General features: G+C 34.0%; 1 protein-coding gene across 3 annotated transcripts in view; it reads right to left on the reverse strand.

Annotated features, from left to right (window-relative positions):
- Window positions 1–8,372: 8,372 nt before the first annotated feature.
- Window positions 8,373–22,673, reverse strand: part of DPH6 (diphthamine biosynthesis 6) — a 183,380-nt gene continuing 169,079 nt past the window's right edge. For 2 of the 3 annotated variants that reach the window (XM_047737959.1, XM_047737961.1), the window contains exons 8-9: window positions 17,274–17,361; window positions 15,334–15,957 (exon numbers count right to left, since the gene is read on the reverse strand). In XM_047737959.1, coding sequence (XP_047593915.1) covers window positions 15,904–15,957; window positions 17,274–17,361 — 142 coding nt within the window. In that variant the 3' untranslated portion in view covers window positions 15,334–15,903. Of the gene's footprint in view, window positions 8,971–15,333; window positions 15,958–17,273; window positions 17,362–22,673 lie in introns of those variants that run through there. The other variant, XM_047737960.1, reaches the window with a different exon arrangement.

The raw sequence follows: 22,673 nt of genomic DNA on the forward strand, positions 1-22,673 counted from the left end.
TACTGGACAAAAATCTATATATCACTTAGTAACTTCACAGATTCTAGGCCTTAATCAGTAAATTTCAAGTGAAATAAAATTCCCTTGCCTAGAGAATTAAATATTATTGTTCAACACTCCAGAATAACACTAAAAGGACATGTGTCATCCATTCCAAAATATTTTCAACAGAAATGTCAGTTACATGTAACAGTAATCTACATTACAATAACCTCATAAAATGAATCTCCAATTTTTTTTTAAAAGTTTATATAAAATTAAAAAATTTTCCTTTACATGCTTGGAAAAATTTACAAATGAAGCCATTTAGATCTGGAAATGTGCGGTTTTTAATAATTCATCGAATTTATCTAATGTATTAGATAAATATTTGATATGTATTAGATAAAAAGACTATTCAGATTTGGTAATTTTTCTGGTGTCAAGTTTTTTTTAAAAGAATTTTTCCAATTCATCTAGGTTTTCAATTTCACTAGCATAAACCTATTGGCAATATCCTCTTTTTTACTTTTAACATCTGAATGAACCGTGATGACATCTTCCTTTTAAGATTTCTAGTACTATTTACAGTCAACCCTTGAACAACATTGGGGGTGGGAGACTAGAAGCACCAACCTCTTGTGCAGCTGAAAATCCACATATAACTTTTGACTCTCCCAAAACTTAACTACCAATAAACAGTCAATTAACAAATATTTTGTATATGTATTATATATTGTATTCTTACAATAAAGTAAAATACAGCAAAGCAAATGTTATTAAGAAAATCATAAGGAAGAGAAAATGCATTTACAGTACCGTGCTGTATTTATGGAAAAAAAAATCCATGTTCAAGTGGACCTGTGCAGTTCAAACCTGTGTTGTTCAAGGGTCAGCTATATTGGTGCCTTTGCTTTTATCTCAGTGTTGCCAAGTACTAATCAAATTTAGTTATTTCCAAGAATGAACCGTTGGCCTTGGTGACCTCTTTATTAAATGTTTATATTTTATTTAATTTCTTTTAAAAACTTTATTATCTTTGTTTCTTTGGGTTAAATTGCTATTTTTTATCTAACTTCTTATGATGATTGCTTAGCTCATTGATTTCCAGCTATCTTTCTCATCTAATATATATATGTGTGTGTATGTATATATATATTTGAAGTTATAAATTTCATTAAAAATTATTGCTTTAATGTTATTTCACAATTTTGATATGTCAAATTTTTCATTAGCAATTTGTTAAAGAAATTAAGTTCTCTCAGGATTTTCTGTGTCATGGATTACCTAGAAGTTTATTGTTAATTTCCACATATATGAAGATTTTTCAATCTCTCTTTTTAAACAATATTTATCTACTTATTTATTTGAGAGAAAGAGAGAGAGAGAGAGAGACTGCATGAGCAGAGAGGAGGGGCAGAGGGAGAGGGAGAAGCAGGCTCTCTGATGAGCAGGGAGCCCAGTGTCGGACTAGATCCCAGGACCCTGGGACCAGGACCTGAGCTGAAGGCAGATGCTTAACCAAATGAGTCACCCAGGCACCCCTCAATCTCTTTCTTTTTAAATTGTGGCTAAAAATATGCAACATAAAATTTATTATCTTACCATTTTCAAATGTATGGTACAGCTCTGTTAACTATATGCATATTGTTGTACAACAGATCTCTAAACTTTTTCATCTTGCAACACTGATATACACTTACTATATACTCACTCAACAAATACTCATTTCCCTCTCCCCCACCAGCCCCTGGCAACCAATGTTATACTTAACTGTTTCATGTGAATACTTCAGATACCTCAAATAAGTGGAATTGCGAAGGAATTGTCTTTTTGCGATTAGATCATTTCACACAGTATAACCTAAAGGTTCACCAATGTTGTTGCAGGACTTCCTTCATTTTTAAGGCTGAATAATATTCCAATGTATGTATATATCACTTTTTGTTATCCATTCATCTGCCGATGAACATTTAGGTTTTGCCACATCTCAACTATTAAGAATAATGCTACAATGAGTATGAAAGCACAAATTTCTCTTTAAGACCTTAATTTCAATTTTTTGGGTAAATACCCAGAAGTAGGGTTGCTGGGTCATGTGGTAATTCTACTTTTTTTTTTTTTTGAAGATTTTATTTATTTATTTGTTAGAGAGAGAGAGAGCGCAAGCACAGGCGGACGGAGTGGTAGGCAGAGGCAGAGGGAGAAGCAGGCTCCCCGCTGAGCAAGGAGCCTGATGTGGGACTTGATCCCAGGATGCTGGGATCATGACCTGAGCTGAAGGCAGCTGCTCAATCAACTGAGCCACCCAGGCGTCTCACTACTTTTAATTTTTTTGAGGAACTCCAAACTGTTTTAACTATATAATGGTTGCATCATTTTAGATTCCTACCAAAGGTGCACAAGTGTTCCAATATAGCTATATCCTCACCACCATTTGGTATTTCTTCTCTTTCTTTTCTTCTCTTTTTTGAAAGTTGAGGTCCTAATGAATGAGGAGATATCTCATTGTGGTTTTTATTTGCATATCCCTAATGATTAGTGATGCTGAACATATTTTTAGACAGCTGTTGGGCATCTGTATACCTTCTTTGGAGAGATGTATGTTTAAGTCCTTTATGTTCAAGTCCTTTGCCTATTTTTAATTGGATTATTTTTGTTGTTGTGTTGCAGGAATTCTTTATATATTCTGGATACTAATATGGTTTGCAAATATTTTCTCCCATTCTGTAAGTTGCTTTTTCACTTTTTTTTTTTTTTTTTTTCTGTGCATACGTTTTTAAGTTGGATGTAGTCCATTTTGTCTATTCTTGACTTTGTTGTCTGTGCTTTTGGTGTCATATCCAAGAAATCACTGCCAAATTGAAGATTTTCCCATTTTCTTTTAGGGGTTTTATGGTTCCAGGATTTAAGTTATTAACCCATTTTAAATTAATTTTTGTAAATGGTGCTAGGAAAGGACCCAAATTTATTCTTTTGTATGTGGATATACAATTTTCTCAACACCATTTGTTGAAAATAGTATGCCTTTCCTATTGTGTAGCCTTGGTAGTCTTGTTGAAGACATCTGACCATATACATGAAGGTTTATCTCTGGGATCTTCATTCTGTCCTATTGATCTACATGTCTGTCTTTATGTTGGTACCATACTGTTTTAATTGCTATAGGTTTGCAATGTTTTTTAAAATTAGTAAATGTAAATCTTTTTTTCTTTTTTTTCAAGAGTTATCTGGGCTATTTGTGGTCCACTGAGATTGCATATGAATTTTAGGTCTTTTCTATTTCTACAAAATAATAACTAAAAAAGCAATTGGGATTTTAATAGGCATTATATTAAATTTGTAGATTGCTCTGGGTAGTGTGGATAATTTGACAATATTAAGTCTTCCAACCTTGAACCTTGGACTTGAACATGGACTGTTTTACATTTGTTTGTGTCTTAATTTTTTTTTTTTTTTAGCATTTTTGGTAGTTTTTAGGGTATAAGTGTATATTATACACTTATAATACACTTTAGTGTATATTCATCTCCTTGGTTAATTTTATTCCTAAGTATTTTATTATTTTTGAGGCAATTGTAAATAGAACTGTTTTCTTAATTTCCTTTTCAGATTATTGTTAGCGTTTAGACATACAACTGGCTTTTATGTGTTGTAACTGGTTTTGTATCTAGAAACTCTGCTGAGTTCATTTATTAGTTCTAACAATTTTTTTGAGTCAAATCCTTAAGGTTTTCTACATACAAGATCATGTCATCAGCCAACAGAGAAAGTTTTACTTCTTCCTTGCTGATTTGGATGTCTTTTGTTTCCTTTCTTATCTATTTGCTCTGTCTAGAACTTCTAGTACTATGTTGACCAGAAATGGTGAGAAACAACCTTTAGTTTTATAAGGGGAAGAATATTCAGTTTTTCACCATTGAGAATAATGACAGTTTATGGGCTTTCATTTATGGTTTTTATTATGTTGAAGTAATTTTTTTCTAATTTTAGTTTGTTGAGTATTTTCATTATTAAAAGATGTTGAATTTTTCTGTATCAATTGAATCAAGTAGTTACTGTCTTTTAATGTGATATATTGTTTGATTTTCATATGCTGAACATCTTTGCATCACTTGGTCATAGCATATAATTTTTTTTAATGTATTGTGGAGTTCAGTTTGCTTATATTTTGTTGAGGATTTTTGTGTCACTATTCATCAGAGATACCAGACTATAGTTTTCTTTTCTTGCAATATCTTTGCCTGGTTTTATGCCAGCTGAATAAAATGAGTTTGAAAGTGTTCCCTCCTCTTCACTTTTTTGGAAGAGTTTAGGAAATCATGTTAATTCTTTAAATGGTAGAATTTTTAGTGAAGCCATCTGGTTTAAGGCTTTTCTTTGTGGGGAAGTTTTGATTACTGATTTAATCTCCCTACCATAGAGTTCTGCCTAGATTTAAAAACCTCATCATGATTTTATCTTGATAGGTTGTATTTTTCTAGAGTTTTATCCATTTCTTGTAGGTTATCCAATTAGTTGGCATGTAATTGTTTATAGTAGTCTCTTATGATTCTATTTCTGCTATACTACTTGTCTTCTCTGTTATTTTTAATTTTTGTTAGGTCCTCTACTTTTCTTAGTCTACCTAAAGGTTTGTCAATTTTGTTGATCTTAAAAAAAAAAACAAAACACCTCTTAGTTTCATGGTTTTTTTCCTATTCTTTCATTTATTACTACTTTATTATTTCCTTTCCTCTGCGTTTGGTTTAGTGTGTTCTTTTTCTAGTTCTTTGAAGTATAAAGTTAGGTTGTTGATTTGATTGCTATTCTTTTGTTTTTAATGTATCTGTTCTTTTCTAAATTTCCCTTTTGGTGCTTTTCCTGTATCCTATACGATTTGGTATGGTTTTTGTTCTGTATTTGTCTTAAGGTATTTTCTGATTTCTTGTGATTTTTTTTTTTTCTTTGACCCATTGATCAGTCAGGGGTGTAATTTTTGACAGATTTATACATTTTCTAGTTTTCCTTTTGCTATTGATTTCTAGTTTCATTTCACTGTAACTGGAAAAGATACTTGATATGATTTCAATTTTCTTTAAATTTACTAAGACTTGTTTTGTGATCTGTCACAAAGTGATCTGTCATGGAGAATGTTTCTTGTGTGCTTGAGAAGTGATCTGTCATGGAGATGTTTCTAGTGTGCTTGAGAAGAATGTGTACTCTGCTGTTGTTGGGTACAGTGTTATTTTTATGTCTATTATGTCCAGTTAGTCTATGGTATTGTCCAAGTCCTCTGTTTCTTTGCTGATCTTTGAATTGATCTATGGTTGATCCATGATCTTTGGTTGATCTATACATTATTGAAAGAGAGGTATCAAAATCTCTACCATTATGGTGTTACTGTCTATTTCTCACATCAGTTATCTCAGTATTTGCTGTATATATTTGGGTACTCTGCTATTAGGTGCATATTTATTTATTACTATGCCTTCCTTGTTAATTGACTTTTCTTTAATCATCACATAATCTTCTTTGTCTCTTGTGACAATTTTTGACTTAAATCTATTTTATCCCATATATGTATGGCCACTCCTCATCTCTTATCTCTGGTTATCATTTTCAAGGAATACTTTTTTCCATCCTTTCACATCCAATTTATGTAAGTCCTTATATCTAAAGTGTGTCTCTTGTAGACAGCATAGAGTTGTATTTTGTTTTTGTTTTTTAAAGATTTATCTATTTGACAGAGATCACAAGTAGCCAGAGAAGCAGGTGGGGGCAGGGGGAGGGAAGCAGGCTCACCGCTGAGCAAAGAGCCCGATGCAGGGCTTTATTCCAGAACCCTGGGATCATGACCGCAGCCGAAGGCAGAGGTTCAACCCACTGAGCCACCCAGGTACCCCTTGTTTTTTGTTTTTTGTTTTTTAATCCATTCAGCCACTCTTTGTCTTTGATTGAAGCATTTAATCCATTTACATTTAAAGCAATTACTGATAAAGCAGAATTTGCTCCTGTCATTTTGTTAATTGTTTTATGTCCTATAGTTATTTTGTCATTCCTGTCTTACAGCTGTACTTGGTGTGTTTTGTTAATTTGGGGGGGATGGGGGCATGCTTTGATTGCTTTCTTATTTTTATGCATCTTCTATAGGTATTTTCTTAGTGGTTACTATTGGAAATTATATGGAACATCTTATAGTTATTATAATCTATTTAAACTGATAACAACATCAGTCACAAATAAAACTCTCCTCCTTTACATTTCCCCCTTCCATTTTATATTACCAATGTCACAAATTATCTCTTTGCATATTTTGTATTCTTTAACATGATTTATGGTTATGGTTATTTTAAAATTTTTATTTGTAAAATTCCACACCAGAATTAAAAGTAGTTAATGTAGGGATGCCTGGGTGGCTCAGTTGGTTGGGTGGCTGCCTTTGGTTCAGGTCATGATCCCAGCATCCTGGGATCAAGTCCCACATTGGGCTGCTGGCTCAGCAGGGAGCCTGCTTCTCCCTCTGCCTCTTCTGACCACTCTGTCTGCCTGTGCTCGCACTCTCTCTCTCTGACAAATAAATAAATAAAATCTTAAAAAAAAAAAGTAGTTAAGGTAACACCCATTACAGTTATTATAGGATTCTGTATGTCTCTGTATTTATACTTATCAGAAAGCTTTACATTTTCATATGCTTTAGTATTGCTGCCTAGGGTCCTTTTTCTTCTTTCTTCTCTTTTCAACTTAAAGAACTCCCTTTGGCAATACTTTTTTTTTCATTTTATTTTATTTTATTTTCAGTGTTTCAGCATTCATTGTTTATGCACCACACCCAGTGCTCCATGCAATACGTGCCCTCCATAATACCTACCACCAGGCTCACCTAACCACCCATCCCCTTCCCCTCCAAAACCCTCAGTTTGTTTCTCAGAGTCCACAGTGTCTCATGGTTTGTCTCCCCCTCCAATTTCCCCCAACTCACTTCTCATGTCCTCCGTGTTATTCCTCATGCTCCAAAAGTAAGTGAAATCATATGATAATTGACTCTCTCTGCTTGACTTATTTCACTCAGCATAATCTATTCCAGTCCCATCCATGTTGATACAAAAGTTGGATATTCATCCTTTCTGATGGAGAGAACCAAGATGCCCTTTAGCAATACTTTTAAGGAAGCCATGTCTAGTCATAATGGACTCCCTCAGCTTTTTGTCTGGGAAGGTCTTTATTTCTCCTTCCTTTCAACTTTTCTGTATGTTTAAAATTTTCCTTAATAAAATGTTGGGATAAAGCAAAAGTGAAGTTAAGAAAAGTTTCAAATAAAAACTAAGAAAATTTATTACTAACAGACCCACACCAAAGGGCATTAAAGGCCTTAACATGAATGTTATTAGCTAGAATTAAATATTTGCTTATATTTTGAGGAAACAAATTACAGTGAAATGATAAACCATAAACATACATCAATGAATTCTGATGAATGCCTTACTGTCATCCTGAAAGTATTCTCACTTTAATGTCTGAGGGGTATTTTTGCTGGGTACAGAATTCTAGGATGGGGTTATTTTCAATCAGTTTTACAAAATACATGATTCCATTGCTTGGGTTTCTTTCTTTCTTTTTTATTTTTCCCATTTAAAAGTTGGGTTTTATTCTAATAGTTGCTTCTTTGAAAGTAGCCTGTTTTTAGCATATTTCAACTGTTTTCAATTTCTTAACTTTGCCTTTTGTTTCTAGCATTTTCATCATCATATGCCTAAATATGGAGTTTTAAAAATTTTTTATTTAGCTTAGGGTTCATAAAACCTCTTGAATCTATACCTTGGTGTATTTCATCAACTTTGGAAAGTTCTCAGCCACTATCTCTTGAAATATTTTACCTTTCCCATTATCCCTCTTTTTTTTTTCTGACATTAATTACATGTATTCTAGACCACTTCATCGTTTTTACTTCTCTTAATCTCTAATGTATACTTTCTATCTTTGTTTCTCACCATGTTTTCATTCTTAATATTTTCTCTTGAACTTTTTTCCAGTTTACTGAATCACTCTTTGGCTGCATCTACAGGCTTCTCACAAGCTCACTAACACTATCTCCCATAGGACCAAAAAGTCTGGTCTTATTACTCTCAATCTGTCACCATGGAAACCCAGGATTCTCAGACTATGCTTTTTCCATAAAATCTAATCCCATTTTTATGGATAGTGAGACAACGTTCTCACCGTCCCCCATATTTTAAACATTTATTTGTTTGTCTCATTCTATAAGATAAAAGCTTCATGAAGGAAATAATTTTTGGATGTTTAGTTCACTACTGCATCCCTAGTGCTAGGAAACAGATGTAAGCACTCAATAAATATGTTAAATAAATGAGCAGTATTCTACTTTTATAAGAAATCACTAAAGTGAAACTTTATAAAAACATCAGAAACTTTATTTTTAAAGCAACAATGACAATAACAATAACAAGCTGCATACAAGAGCTTAACAACTAAATAAATAGTAGGACAAAATATATAGTTCACTAGAATTTGAAAGCAGACAAGAAAATCAACTGATTGATTATTTTTATCACCTCCCCCCAAACTGATAGGTCCACCATAGATTTTGGATTAAAAACACTTTTCCACTGTCCAGTTTGATCCTCTTGACACAGTGGTATATTGTTGCTACTACTGAAATCCATGCATTAGGGATACAAATGAGTCAAGCAGCTCTCTAAATCTGAGTGAATCTGATGCTTGATTTATTACTCTGCTCCAATGACCATTTGCAGCAGCAGTGACTTAGTAGTACCCAAGGTCGAAATCTCTCTGAATGTCAAGTTATATCATTGAGGTTTATAGAATTAGGATTTAAAGCTTGCGAACCGCTTTGCTCCTTCTTATAAAATCATTTTTCTGCTCTTTGGCTTGAGGACAAAGGTGGGGGAGAGGGTGGGGTAGGAAAGCTTACTGAACTCGAACGTTGGTGAGTGAAAGTCATCATTCATCTTCCTTCCTCCATTGTCCCTTCTGTAAGGAAATATTTTTGAAGTGGCATAAAGACATGGCAGCATATCTCTCTGGACAGGATCTTCAAGTTTATACATGTTGATATGAGTAGTGAGAGCAATTCCCATGCATAACAAACTCAAGAGGCCTTCTATCTGAATGTTTTTGGTCCTTTTTTTTTATGTATACTTTCCTCCCAGCATTCTCTGTGCAGACTTTACTACAGGATCAACTAGATTTCAACCCACATTGTGGGTACTGTTTTCACTTGAGTTCTATGGAACATTTTAAAGGGTCCTAGTAGGTCTCTTTCTACCTTGACTACAAAAGTGTTGTAGAATAACATTTATGTATTTGTTTAACACTGGAACTCATTATATCATCTCCACCTCCTGAGGTTAATTTTCTTAATCAAATATTTTTAAATTTACATGTATATACTCATTATAAGAAGTTACAGATTATAGATTATATAAGTATTAAGCTTTTCTGTTTTTCCTCTTAAGCCCCTTACCCCCAAGATAGCCAATATTATCACTCTGGTTATTACGTGCCCACCCTTACCATCCTCATTCAAATATGAATGAATATATAAGCTCCCTGACTTCATCAGTATTTTTCAGAAAAACAGGATCATATCCTATACATCACTCTAGACAGCCTAGATATCTGTCACTGTAATCATGATGCTGGGAATAATGATTACTTGTAATAACTTTGATTTGAACTTAGAATTAAAATTACTCTGTAATTTGTCATTATTTATAGTGAATTCCAAAGGGTGCTAACAATTTTTTAAACAGAGTAAGTACTCTTAGGTATGTTAGATTGAAGCAAAAAAAAAAAAAGAAAAAGCACAGAGATAGTTTAATGCTATAAAGTTTTTCAAGATATTTGATGGTATTTCTGAAATAAAGCAAAATAAAAAGAAAAGAGCCAAGAATGGGTTATGAGACTATGATATCTTTAAAAGTTACAACTTCTAGGAATGTGGGCTTTTACAATCATATAAAATATATACTTGTCCCATGAGATTATTCGACAAAAATCAAAATTAAGTAATAAGCAATAGTAGTCCATTAATAGAATTGGGGCTAAGTGTTTGTGAACTGGTTTCGTTAAAAATGCAGTGGCTTTGTCAACAATTAATTTGAAATATTATTTCTCATAAAGCTGTTTGGAAATTCTAAAACAACTATATAAGGAAGAAAAAGCTTGTGAATGGTGAAAAGTAGAAGTCTTGATTTTTCTGTTAAAGGTTATGCATTTTAATATGATCTTTTGGCTGATTTATGTAAAACTTTGTATTTTTCATTTTCTCAAGCCTGTCACTGCAGTGATGTATGGCATATTTTAGCATCAAGTTTGCCATAAGCAATAAAGTCAAGGCCCCAAAGAAATTTTAATATATTTCCCCATTTTTAACCTGGAGCTTTCCATTATTCAGTTATTTTGTTTGGGATCCCCTGTTTAGTTGACATAAGTTTTATACTCACATAAATAACTTTATAATTTTAAAGATAAAATTTAACTAGATTAATTATTGGGTAAGTTTACAGGTCATCATATGTAAAGTGAAAATCTTAGTGATAACTTAAATTTTACACTAACAACCTGTCCAAAGGTTATATTTTATATTCTAGCTTGCTTTAAGAGCATTCTTCTCTAACAAGATAAAAGAAAAATGAAAAAGAAAGTGACTTTCATTATGGTAGGCAACATGAAAAGGAAGCATATGTTTATGAAATTCTGTAAGAAGAAAAAATGAAGTAAGAAAATAACAATCAATTATAAACTCAAAAATCTTATTCCAGAACAGCTGTACAGAGAGTACAAAAATGAAAAAGGAACAGTCCTCAAGAAATTTACAACCTAGTGGCAATAAGTCCTTAAACTTATAACATAAAGCTGATTAAGTTTTTGTCACAAGAAAGGAAGAAACAAAGTACTAGGACAGTTTATCTGGTATGGCTAAATGTATAAGTATTTGAGTTCAAAAAGGAAGGAAGACAGATAAGACAGAATAACCAGAGGCAAGGGAGGAGAGAAGCCGAAGGCACAGTAAGGGAGAATCCATCCAACTTAAGAGGAAAGGATACATGTAGGGGGTTGCTGAGAGCAAGACTGAGAAAAGAAGTTATACTACCATGTTATACAGTCTTCAATTAATGTCTAAACATCCTATTTACTTAAAAAACAATGTAGTTGTATTATGGATTTTTGTGCAGAGACACAAAAATAAATACAGCAGTGGAATAAAATAGGGGGATAATGGAAGCAAAGAGTTCACTTAAAGAAGCTGTATGCTGTCCAAGAGTTTGGGCAAGATATGACTTTAACTAGAGAGATGGGCATGGAGATGGAATGGTGTAAAATATATATTAGAGAATTAGCATGTAAAGAATTAGACAACCAACTGAATGTCATGGTAAAGGAGACCCAGCTGTAACAGATGATGCCAATATTCTGTCCTGAGTTACTAAGGGGAAGACAATTGTGTTAAAGAACAAAAACAGGCAGAAGTTACACCTGTAGGGGAAAATGGGTTCAGGCTTGTACACAATGTACTTGATACATATTGGCAGTGATGTCCAGCAGCCAGTCAGAAATACGGAGAAAGTCAGAAATAAGCAGAAATACCAGAAAGAGAGTGACTTTAGAATCATCTGTATAGAGCTGAAAAGTAGATTGTGGGAGAAGACAAAAATCCCAGGGACAGAAAATGTAGAAAAAGAAAAAAATGCAACCTTAAAAAGAACTGGGGTTATATACATTTGTTGAAGGTAAGAAGCAGAGGAACTACTGAAGGAGATAGAAGAAATCAGAATGGTACAGTGACATATATCCATTACAGGGGAATTTTTCAAGGAGATGGTGGTCAATATTATCAAGGAAAGGATTAATTAGGGATTAGAAAGTTGAGAAAAGAGCAACAGCAATTTATCAAAGTAACTGAGATCAAGCTAGATTGCAAATGTGTTATGAATGAATTGAAATTAAAGGACTTTAGGGAACAGATACAGATTTTCAGAGTGATATTCAAGGTACTACATTCTACATCTCACTATTATTTGGGGTGGAATGTTAATTTACTATGAATTTGAAATAGTAATGTGATTTTGATAAAGCATGTGAAAAGGTATCTGTATTTTTGTCCTCTAGCATTTATTCATCTTTCTTTTGGAAATCATACTTTGTTTTCCCTCTAGATCATACCCTTCTCTATTACCTGTGCGAGGACAGGAGTAAAGATGGTGACTTAGCCCAACCTTTGCCCAAGCCACTGAGATGCAGTGGGATTTCTGGGAAAGAAACTGTCACTGTTTCCCTCTGGTTCCACACTAAGAATGCCACATCAAAGCTTGTCCTTTGCAAAAAAACAAAAACAAAAATAAAAACAAAACCAAAAAAAGGGCCTAAAGGAGGCAACATTTAACATAAATTTTAATAATGAAGACAAGTAAAATGTCTTAGCAAGACTAATGAAAGAAATCACACAACTATATAAATAAATGGAGAGATATTCCATGATCATGGGTAGAAAGACAGTATTATCAAGATCTCTGTTTGTTTGTTTGTTTGTTTTTCTAATTTGATCTACAGCTTCAATGCAATCCTAATCAAAATGTCAGCAAGTTACAAACTGATTCTGATGTTTATATGGAAAGACTTAGAATAGTCAACAAAATATTGAAGGAAAAGAATAGTCAGAAGGCTGACATTACTGACTTCAAGACAACTATTAAGCTACACTAATTAAGGCATTGTGGTATTGGTAAAAAAATAGATAAACAGAGCAACAGAACAGAGAATCCAGAAATAGATCCACACAAATATAGTTAACTGATCTTTGGCAAAGGAGCAAGGGAAATAATGGAGAAAAGACAGTCTTTTCAACAAATGGTAATAGAACAGCTATACTTCCACATACAAAAAAAATGAATCCAGACATAATCCTTATATTTCCTTATAAAAATTAACTCAAAATGGAACACAGACTCAAATGTAAAACGTAAAACTATAAAACACCTAGAAAATAACATAAAAGAAAATCTAGAAGATCTTTGGTTTGAGGATCACTTTTTAGATACAATACCAAAGGTATGATATATGAATGAAATAATAATTCATTAAAATTAAAACTTCTGCTTCATAAAGAACAGTACCAAGGAAATGAGAAGACAGCTATAGACTGGGAGAAAATATCTGCAAAAGACATAGCTGATAAAGAACTACTATCCAAAATACACAATAAGCTCTTAAAACACAATAATAAGAAAGCAAACAACTCAATTAAAAAAATGAGCAAAGATCTGAACAGACACTTCACCAAAGATATGGGAATGGGCAAATAAAGCATATGAAAAGATGTTCCACATCAAATGTCATCAGGAAAACACAAATTAAAACAAGATAACGCTGCACACCTATTAGAATGGAAAAAGTCCAAAATATTGACAATATTGAAAGCCGATGAAGATGCAGACCAACAGGAATTCTCATTCATTGACAGTGGGAATATAAAATTGTACAGCCACACTGGAGGACAGTTTGGTGGTTTCTTACAAACTAAACATATTCTTAACCGTACAATCTGGCAATCATACTCCTTGGTGTTTACCCAAGGGAGTTGAGGACGAAAACCTGCACATGGATATTTATTGCAGCTCTACTTATAATTGCCAAAACTTAGAAGTAACCAAGATGTTCTTTGGTAGGTGAATGAGAAGTAAACTGTGGTACATCCAGACAATGGAATACTTAACACTTAAAACTCATGAAAAGACATGGAGGAAGTTGAGTGCATATCTCCTAGGTGAAAAAAGCCAGTGTGGAAAGGGCATGGCTACACATTTTCCAACTGCAATTATATGACATTCTGGAAAAGGTAAAACTATAGAGACAGTAACAAGATCACTGGTTACCAGGGGTAAGAGGGAAAAGAAAGGATGAACAGGCAGAGCACTGACAATTTCCAGGGCTATTTTGTATGATGCCATAATGGTGGATATATGTCACTATACATTTGTTCAAACCCATAGAGTATGCAATATTAAGAGTAAACCATAATGTAAACTATGTACTTTGAGTGATAAAGATGTGTCATTCATTGTTTGTGGGTTCATTGATTGTAATAAATGTACTACTCTGGCGCCAGATGTTGATAGCATGGCTATGCATGTGTGAGGGCTGGGGGCATATGGGAACTCTCTGTTCCTTCTGCTCAATTTTTCTGTGGATCCAAAATTGCTGTAAAAAATTAAGTCTATTCAAAATAAAGTTGTCTAAAGTCAGCACAGATAATACCAAAATATTGTGTGTTTTTTTTTTTTTTTATAAGTTGGCTATTGTAAGTAATGCTCCTATAAACATAGGGGTGCATGTATCCCATTGAATTAGTATTTTTGTATTCTTTGGGTAAATATCCAGTAGTGCAATTGCTGGATTATAGGGCAGTTCTATTTTTAACTTTTTGGGGGAACCTCCACACTGTTTTCTAGAGTGGCTACACTAGTTTGCATTCCCACCAACATTGCAACATTGAAAGTTCCCCTTTCTCCACATCCTCACCAACACCTGCTATTTCAAACATTCTGACAGGTATGAGATGATATCTCATTGTAGTTTTGATTTGCATTTCTCTGCTTATGAGTGATGTTGAGCATTTTTTCATGTCTGTTGGCCATCTCTACATTTTCTTTGGAGAAATGTCTGTCCATGTCTTCTGCCCATTTTTTAACTGGATTATTTGTTTTTTGGGTATTGAATTTTCTAAGTTCTTTATGTATTTCAGACACTAACCCTTTGTCAGATATGTCATTTGCAAATATCTTCTCCTATTCCTTAGGTTGTCTTTTAGTTTTGTTGATTGTTCCGTTTGCTGTGTAGAAGCTTTTTATTTTGATGAAGTACCAGTAGTTTATTTTTGCTTTTATTTCCCTTGCCTTAGGAGCTTTTACCTAGAAAGAAGTTGCCATGGCCGATGTCAAAGAGGTTACTGCCCGTGTTTTCATCTAGAATTTCTATGGTTTCAGGTCCCACATTTAGGTCTTCAATCTTTTTCGAATTAATTAATTAATTAATTAATTTTCTTTTTTTTTTTTTTCCTCACCATAGCACATACCCTCCCCAATGTCCATCACCCAGCCACCCCATCCCTCCCACCTCTCTTCCCTCCAGCAACCCTCAGTTTGTTTCCTGAGATGAAGAGTTTCTTATGGTTTGTCTCCCTCTGGTTTCATCATGTTTTATTTTTTTCCCTCCCTTCCCCTATGAATTTATTTTTGTGTATGGTGTAAGAAAGTGGTCCAGTTGCATTTGTTTGCATGTTGCTATCTAGTTTCCCAAACACCATTTGTTGAAAAGACTTCTTCCCATTGGATATAAAAATTGCATTATTCATTGTTATAAAATACTCAGATCTAATGATATTCTTCCTGACTGTCCAATACTGTTGATAAAATGAATACTATATCGAAAAAAAAAATGACAAGTCATGCCAGTAATATCCAGTAGAATAAACTTGATTGGCTAAGTAAACTGCCTTTTCAATGATTTTCAAATGCTCTGCATCATTAGACAACTGGCAGAAATGAGAGCAGGAAAGAGAAAAGGAGAAAAATAAAACAATGGGATGAAAAAAGATAAATGTTACAGAAATGAGAGTTGGGGATGAAGTAAAAGGGGAAAAAAGACCACATACTATGTACAGGTCATGGATAGGACATGGTAACTAAAGTCAGAGAAAGTGAATCCTGAGGAAGTCACCAATAATAATGAATGAGGCTTTCACATTTCTCCAATTAATCAATGTTCCTACTAACTTCTTCTGATAAAGATATATATTTCTAATAAAAAATGCAGAGAATGAGCTGGATATAATAGTTGAGAAAATGTTGTGTAGTTTTTTTCATATAGAAATGGCAGCTTAGTAAACAATGTTCAAAATGTTCTTCAAGAATTATGTATATAATTAGATGTTCTGTAGTTGTCAGGCACCGTGGACACCTAAAAAAAGAAAAAAAAGAAGAAGAAGAAAGAAAGAAAATGCACCATATTTATTTAGTGTCAGTGAATATTCCACCTTAAAGAAATAGCATTCTTTTCTTTGAGAGGGCAAATGGACTGTGAACAAATGAAATACTAAAACAACAAGGTGAACAATGAGCTATTTAGGTAAAGCTGAACATATAATGGCTGATATGTCTGAACAAAGTAAGTTTCCTCAAAAAAAACCCCAAAAAACAAAACAAAAAATTCAACAGTTTATATTTTGTGTGTGCGCACATGGCAGCAATAGCAGCAGAGACCGAGAAAGTAAGAGGTTCCTTTCACTGGGTATAAAGGATGTTTGAATAGTACAGCTTTACTTTCTCGAAGAGTACCAGCTTTTGACTTACTTTCTATCTTAATTTTTCTAGACATGGATAATTATATTCTTCCTGGAGAAACTCTTTCATCCTGATTTCTGGTTACCATTCTTTTCCTTCCTTTGCCAATCTTCATTAAACCCTCTTGATTCTTCAGATTCTCTATCATAAATAGCCTCAAGACTTGGTGATAGAACACTAAAGATGCAGAAAACTTCTTCCAATCCTTTATATTTCAAGTGGCAGACTTTAAAAAAAATTTTTAATTTAATTCCAGTTAGTTAACATACAGTGCAATATTGGTTTTAGGAGTAGAATTCAGTGATTCATCACTTACAACACCCAGTAAGGAGAAGACCCTTTAATCAAAGTGTCTAATCCAGATCTCTACCTATTCCACAAGACATCCTTAAACTCATATTCTGCTATACCTTGACAATCAAAATATTTAAAATAAAACTCTTTATCACTTTTGCTTCACTTTCCATCTTTCACTTGTACTTCTGTTCTCTTGGATATTTTTGGAAAAGCTTTTATTTTTTCTTTTCCTCCACTCCTACACTTTGTATAATGAAACTCCAATTCATTCTCAAACCTTTCCCCTCATGCTTATGTACAATGAAGTAATTCTTATTTTACCAGGTGATTTAATATTTGGTTGTATAGTGTCCCGTCTTCTCATTGGTTAATGTATATATGATTCCCCTTTTAAGTGAGTTGCAAACCCTTTAGAAATGTAATTTCTTAGGCATCATATAGAGTTCTCAAAACCATAAACATTTGCAAAATTTTTAGTTACTGACTGAGGATCTGGAAAAAAATCATTAATGATAAAATGACTTTTTTTTTTTTTTTTGCCCTTTATCTGTTGTTATAGCATTATAGATACAGAGCCAATGCATATATCCCAATTTTCTCTTGAAATCACTGGGAAAGTGAATCTTATTTACTTGCCTTGTCCTCCAAATGCAATTCCAAAAAGCGTAGATAAGCAACAGGTGCAAATGCATCAGCTGAATGTGTGACCACTTCTGATGAATCCCTAAAACATAAAAATTTTATAATGTGTTTATTTACTATGTAAATTGTGGCAAACTGTTCTCTGCTAGTGACTAGAAGAGACCCAAAATCCTACTTTTGTATTTATTTCCACTGGTAAACAATATGTAGTGATTAACATCTATTTTTAAGGATCTAATATTTTATTGGGAAAAGGATCGAGGATGCTAAATTTACAAGAAAAAGTAAAGATGCTTTTGTCTTCATAATGACATAGTTCAACTTTCAGGTTCGCTCAAAGCTCTCTGAACAGTTTTGAGACTTAAAATTCCTATTCAATTTCATTTTCACAAATTTGCTTGGTAGGGACTAACCATTAAACAATGGCACTTTATCTTCATTATTCCTTTCATTTTCAAGAGGTAATTCATTCAGTGTTTCACACAAAATCTCAATTATCCTTCACAAAAGCAGTACTGGTGACGGTTTTAAGCTCTAGGTGAACTCTTCACACTGCAATATCATTGCTATTAAAATTGATTGTCTGACATAGTAATTACCATATTCAGGTAAAATGGTATGAACTGCTTGCTGGCACCATATGGATACATGTAAATTAACTGAACTTTTATCAAAGATACCCTGTAAAGCGCCTATGAATAACTAAGATTATGTGTGAAGTTCTAATAACTAATTATTTTTTATTGTTGTTTATTAAGAAAGCAATAATGTTTTGCATTTCAACTAAATTTTAAAAATAGAATTTCCCCATATCTCTTTAATGCCTTGGGAACTAGTTCCATTATTTATATTAATACATTGTTAGCATTTTAACCTTTGTAGGATAGCAAAACAAATTGTTAACTTTATTTGACTTTGTCACTAATGTAAGATATTTTTGAGTCAACTTTTGTAATGTAAAGTTATTTAGTGGCAATAAAAGGAACCTCAAAATACTTGGCTCCAGAATATTAAATTTTCATGGACAAAATCTGTTTACTTTCCCCTTTGAAAGATCAGAGATAGAGAAAAAAAATATGATGATTAAAAGAGTCAACTACTATTCATGAACCTTTAATATCAAATATGCCTCTTGTTAATGCTTAGGAAAAAATAACATTAAAAAGGGCTTTGGTGACATTACAAGGAAAGCAACTTATAAAAGAAACAGAATTATTAAAGAGTCAGGATCCTGACAGAAAGATATAACCTGCTTTCACAGCTACATCAACCAAAAGATGTCTCTGGTATAATGAGGAGGAGAAAGAGAAAGTAAAGAGGCCAGCTTGCTTTCTCACACCTGCCCCTCTGGCTTGTTAGCCCTAATCTTGTTTTTCCTACTTATCCCAAAACTGCTTGTTCTGGTCGTATCTTAGATCATCAATCAGATGCTGATTCCAATTCCTATGCACAACTTTACTCTTACATTAAATTTCAATCTCCCTGTTCCTGATCTCAGCCTTGGAAACTGACCCTGAACCTCAATTATGCCTAATCTAGGCAGCTTGGTTTTGATACCCTTGACAATGGAGAGAACCAAAACTATAATTAACCCAGAACCAATGCTATGTCAGTAGAAAGGGTTTTGGGCCCTCCCTTCTTATGCCAGTTATCTGCACTAGAAACAGAAGGTTGACAGCAAATAGCTCATTTAATTAATGTAATTACTGCATTCTGAATAAAGATGGTTATCCAGAGAAAATATAGAATATTCTAAGCACTAAAGAAGAATATGATTTTTACGGATTCTATTAAACCCATAATCTCTAATTGACTAACATCATTTCATTCGCTTATACAAAGCCAAACAACTGGAAGAGACTAGATCTCGAACAGTTTTTAGTTTCAAACAGAATAATGCCACTATTGCTCTTCTTCTCCCTTTCAGAAACTCAACTGAAACTCAGCTTTCAAGGATCTTTGGTTTCTACTTCACGGATTTCTCTGAAACCTAGAGTAGGATCTGTTGAAATGTCCTTAGAGTGACCCAGAAAATTAAGACCAATTGTGACACAGCAAAAATGCTTTCCAGTTGGTGTTCTCCTCCCCTTTCCCTGTTAATACAAATAGTCAGTCTGGGCACTACCTCTTATACAACCAAGGTTTCTCGGTAGCCTCGGGGGCTAGCCCATGTTCCCTTTCACTGTTCCATTAGGCTTACCCCTAGATACAACTTCAAAAGGACAGCTGAGTCAGGCCAGGCTCCCACGGTGTGAGGTGAGGCCCTATCCCCTCACTTCAGAACAAAAAAACCCCTGACATTGTCTCTTGAGACAGCCATGGTCTTTGTTCCTACCATTCCTCTGAGAGAACAACGTATACAGATATTCCCTGTGGACTCACACTTGTCCTCATAGACATCTTCAGTATCATTTCTGTGAAGCCTTCCTTGACATTTTCCAATAATCCTTAGTTGTCTTCTTTTATGTGCTTTTGTAATGTGTTCACAGGCCTTTCATTGCACATCCACTACATTACAATTATGTCTGTGTATGCTTATCTTTCTTCTTAGAGAGGGACCAAGTTTTGATTACCTTTGTGTGACTCCCCCCACCCCACCCCTCTTGGCTCAGTACAGAGTACACTGTCTGGTATTTCATCAGACGTTTGTTGAATAAATGATTATAGTTGAAATTTTGTTAAGTATCTTCACATTACACATTATTGAATTCTCATAAACCCACACTGATATTTTTAATTACCTATCTTCTCATGAATACTTTCTTATATGTGTACACTGCATGTACACATGTACATATATATGCATGCACACACACCAATGTACCATATGCTATCTTCTAGCACAATAAAGATAACATTTAATAGGTCTAAACATTTAAATATAAGGAAAATATCTCGTAAGTTTAAATGAATCCCACATAATATAGGATAGATGTCAGAAGGTAGTAAGTACTTGATTCATCCCCACTGCTAAATGCCACATTGTGATGCCCTGTGCTGAATTATGCCTTGAGTGGGTAGAAAATAGGAGTAGGTGGGAAAAATGAGTACAAAGTGTTTTAACCACAGAATTTAGTACTTCCTTCCTTCCCCCCTCCCTTCATCCATCCCATGTGTAGCAACTTTATTAGTACAGTAATATTAATAACGCAAATGAAAGATGGGGATGTATCGAATACTGACATTTTGAAAATATGTTCATTAATAGAAGAAAATCACTTTCATTAATACAACATTAAGAGTTCTGTTCTTATGTCTGATAAATACACACATATATTTTAAAGTAAGAAGTAATAAGAAAGTAGGCTCTTTATTTGAGGACCTTCAATTGCCCCACAATTATCCTCCTTTCATAAAGGTTAAGCTGTAATTGTTTTCCTCAAGGCCTCTCAGAAAAAAACCCTTCACTTTCTGAACTAAAAATCTCTATCTAAAAGTGAGTAATCACATATTAATTGACATGAAAAGTGAATTGTAAAATGCTCTAGTTAGAAAATTTTTAAATTACTTCCAGACAAAGACTGCTACATCAGTCTTTCCTACAAGATTTAAAAAAATGTTAATTGGGGCAAAATGTATCTTATAATAAGCTTCTAGAACCACCCCAATTTCTCTAAATTACTTCAATTCAATCTGTGTTTTTGAAGAAAAAAAAAAGCCCTAATAATAATCAGGTCATTTTGTAGGTAAAAATTTATTTTTTCTCCCCTCAGAGGTGATCTCTTTTTCATCAAAACAATTTGAATCAGACATTTGAAATGGGATTCCTAATAATCAATTAGCTTTATGCCAATTGTGGCAGACCACAGAACAGGAGAAATTTTAATTTGCCCAAGAATGAATTCAAAGTTACCAGATCCAGTATTATTAATAGTCAGTTTTTAACAAACAGTTACAAGAACTTATCTTTTAGTTGTATCATCTCTAAATAAAGTAACTTTCATTTACATACAGTTTTAGAATGTGCAATGTATATTCACTCCCAGTATCATATTTAGTGCTTATCAGGTAGGCATGATGATGACATTTTCTATTTTAAAGAGGAGGAAAGATTTTATATATAATAGGTGACTTGCTTTTTCCACAAACTAGGATATGTTCCAACCTATCACCTCCAATTAAAGTTCTAAAAAGAACACATACAAGTAAGTGGAAATGGGATAAATTTTTAAAAACAATAAATGACTGATTAATGCAACAATATTTAACAAACACTTATGAGTGACAACTATGTGTTCTACGAGTTTAGGAATGAGAACAAGCACTAGAAGGGATGGCAACAGAAGCTTTTAAAAATGGAAGGATTTTTACAGCATAGGAAAGATAGCCAGTGGTAGTGCTGTATGGTGACAGATGGTGGCCACACTTGTGATGGGCAGAGCAGAACTTATAGACTTGTTGAATTGCTAGGTCATACACCTGAAAGTAATGTAATGTAACATCGTGTGTCAACTATATTTCAATTAAAAAGAAAAAAAAGGAAGGATTTAGCAAGGAAGAGAAAAATGGGAAGGCAAGCTAGAGAAAAGGTATCAAGTAAAAAAGTTATGAAGATAAGATGAGGCATAGCCTATGAAGAAAGAAGCACAGAATATGTTTAAGCATCAGAATTAGATGAGTGATGAACTGATAAATGAGAAGGAATGAAAAGACAGTGCTTCCTCTGTGCTCTCAAGATACACACCTGTATCTATTAGCACTTATGTAGTTGATGCACCTGTCTCTCCTGTTATAGGAAAAACTACAGAGCAGAGCAGTAGCTTGCAGAGTTCCACCCATATAATTCACCTCAATAAATGATTATTCAATTGAACTAAACATTTCAGCACTAAGGGTTTTTATACAAATTTTTTTTAAGATTTTATTTATTTATTTGACAGAGAGAGACCACAAGTAGACAGAGAGGCAGGCAGAGAGAGAGAGAGGGAAGCAGGCTCCCTGCTGAGCAGAGAGCCCAATGCGGGACTCGATCCCAGGACCCTGAGATCATGACCTGAGCTGAAGGCAGCGGCTTAACCCACTGAGCCACCCAGGCGCCCAGCACTAAGGTTTTTTTTTTTTTTTTTTTTTTTTTTTTTTTTTTTTTTTTAAAGATTTTATTCATCCATTTGACAGACAGAGATCACAAGCAGGCAGAGAGGCAGGCAGAGAGAGAGGAAGGGAAGCAGGCTCCCCGCCGAGCAGAGAGCCCGATGCGGGACTCGATCCCAGGACCCTGAGATCATGACCTGAGCCGAAGGCAGCGGCTTAACCCACTGAGCCACCCAGGCGCCCCTAAGGGTTTTAATATATCTCCCCTGACATCCGTCTCTAAAACTAGCATGACTGATTTCTCCCATGGCATTGTCTTGGCCAGGCTTAGGTTCCCTCACCTACAAATGAAGTCTACAAAAG

Source organism: Lutra lutra, chromosome 7, assembly GCF_902655055.1.
Source record: "Lutra lutra chromosome 7, mLutLut1.2, whole genome shotgun sequence".
Lineage (NCBI taxonomy): Eukaryota > Metazoa > Chordata > Mammalia > Carnivora > Mustelidae > Lutra > Lutra lutra.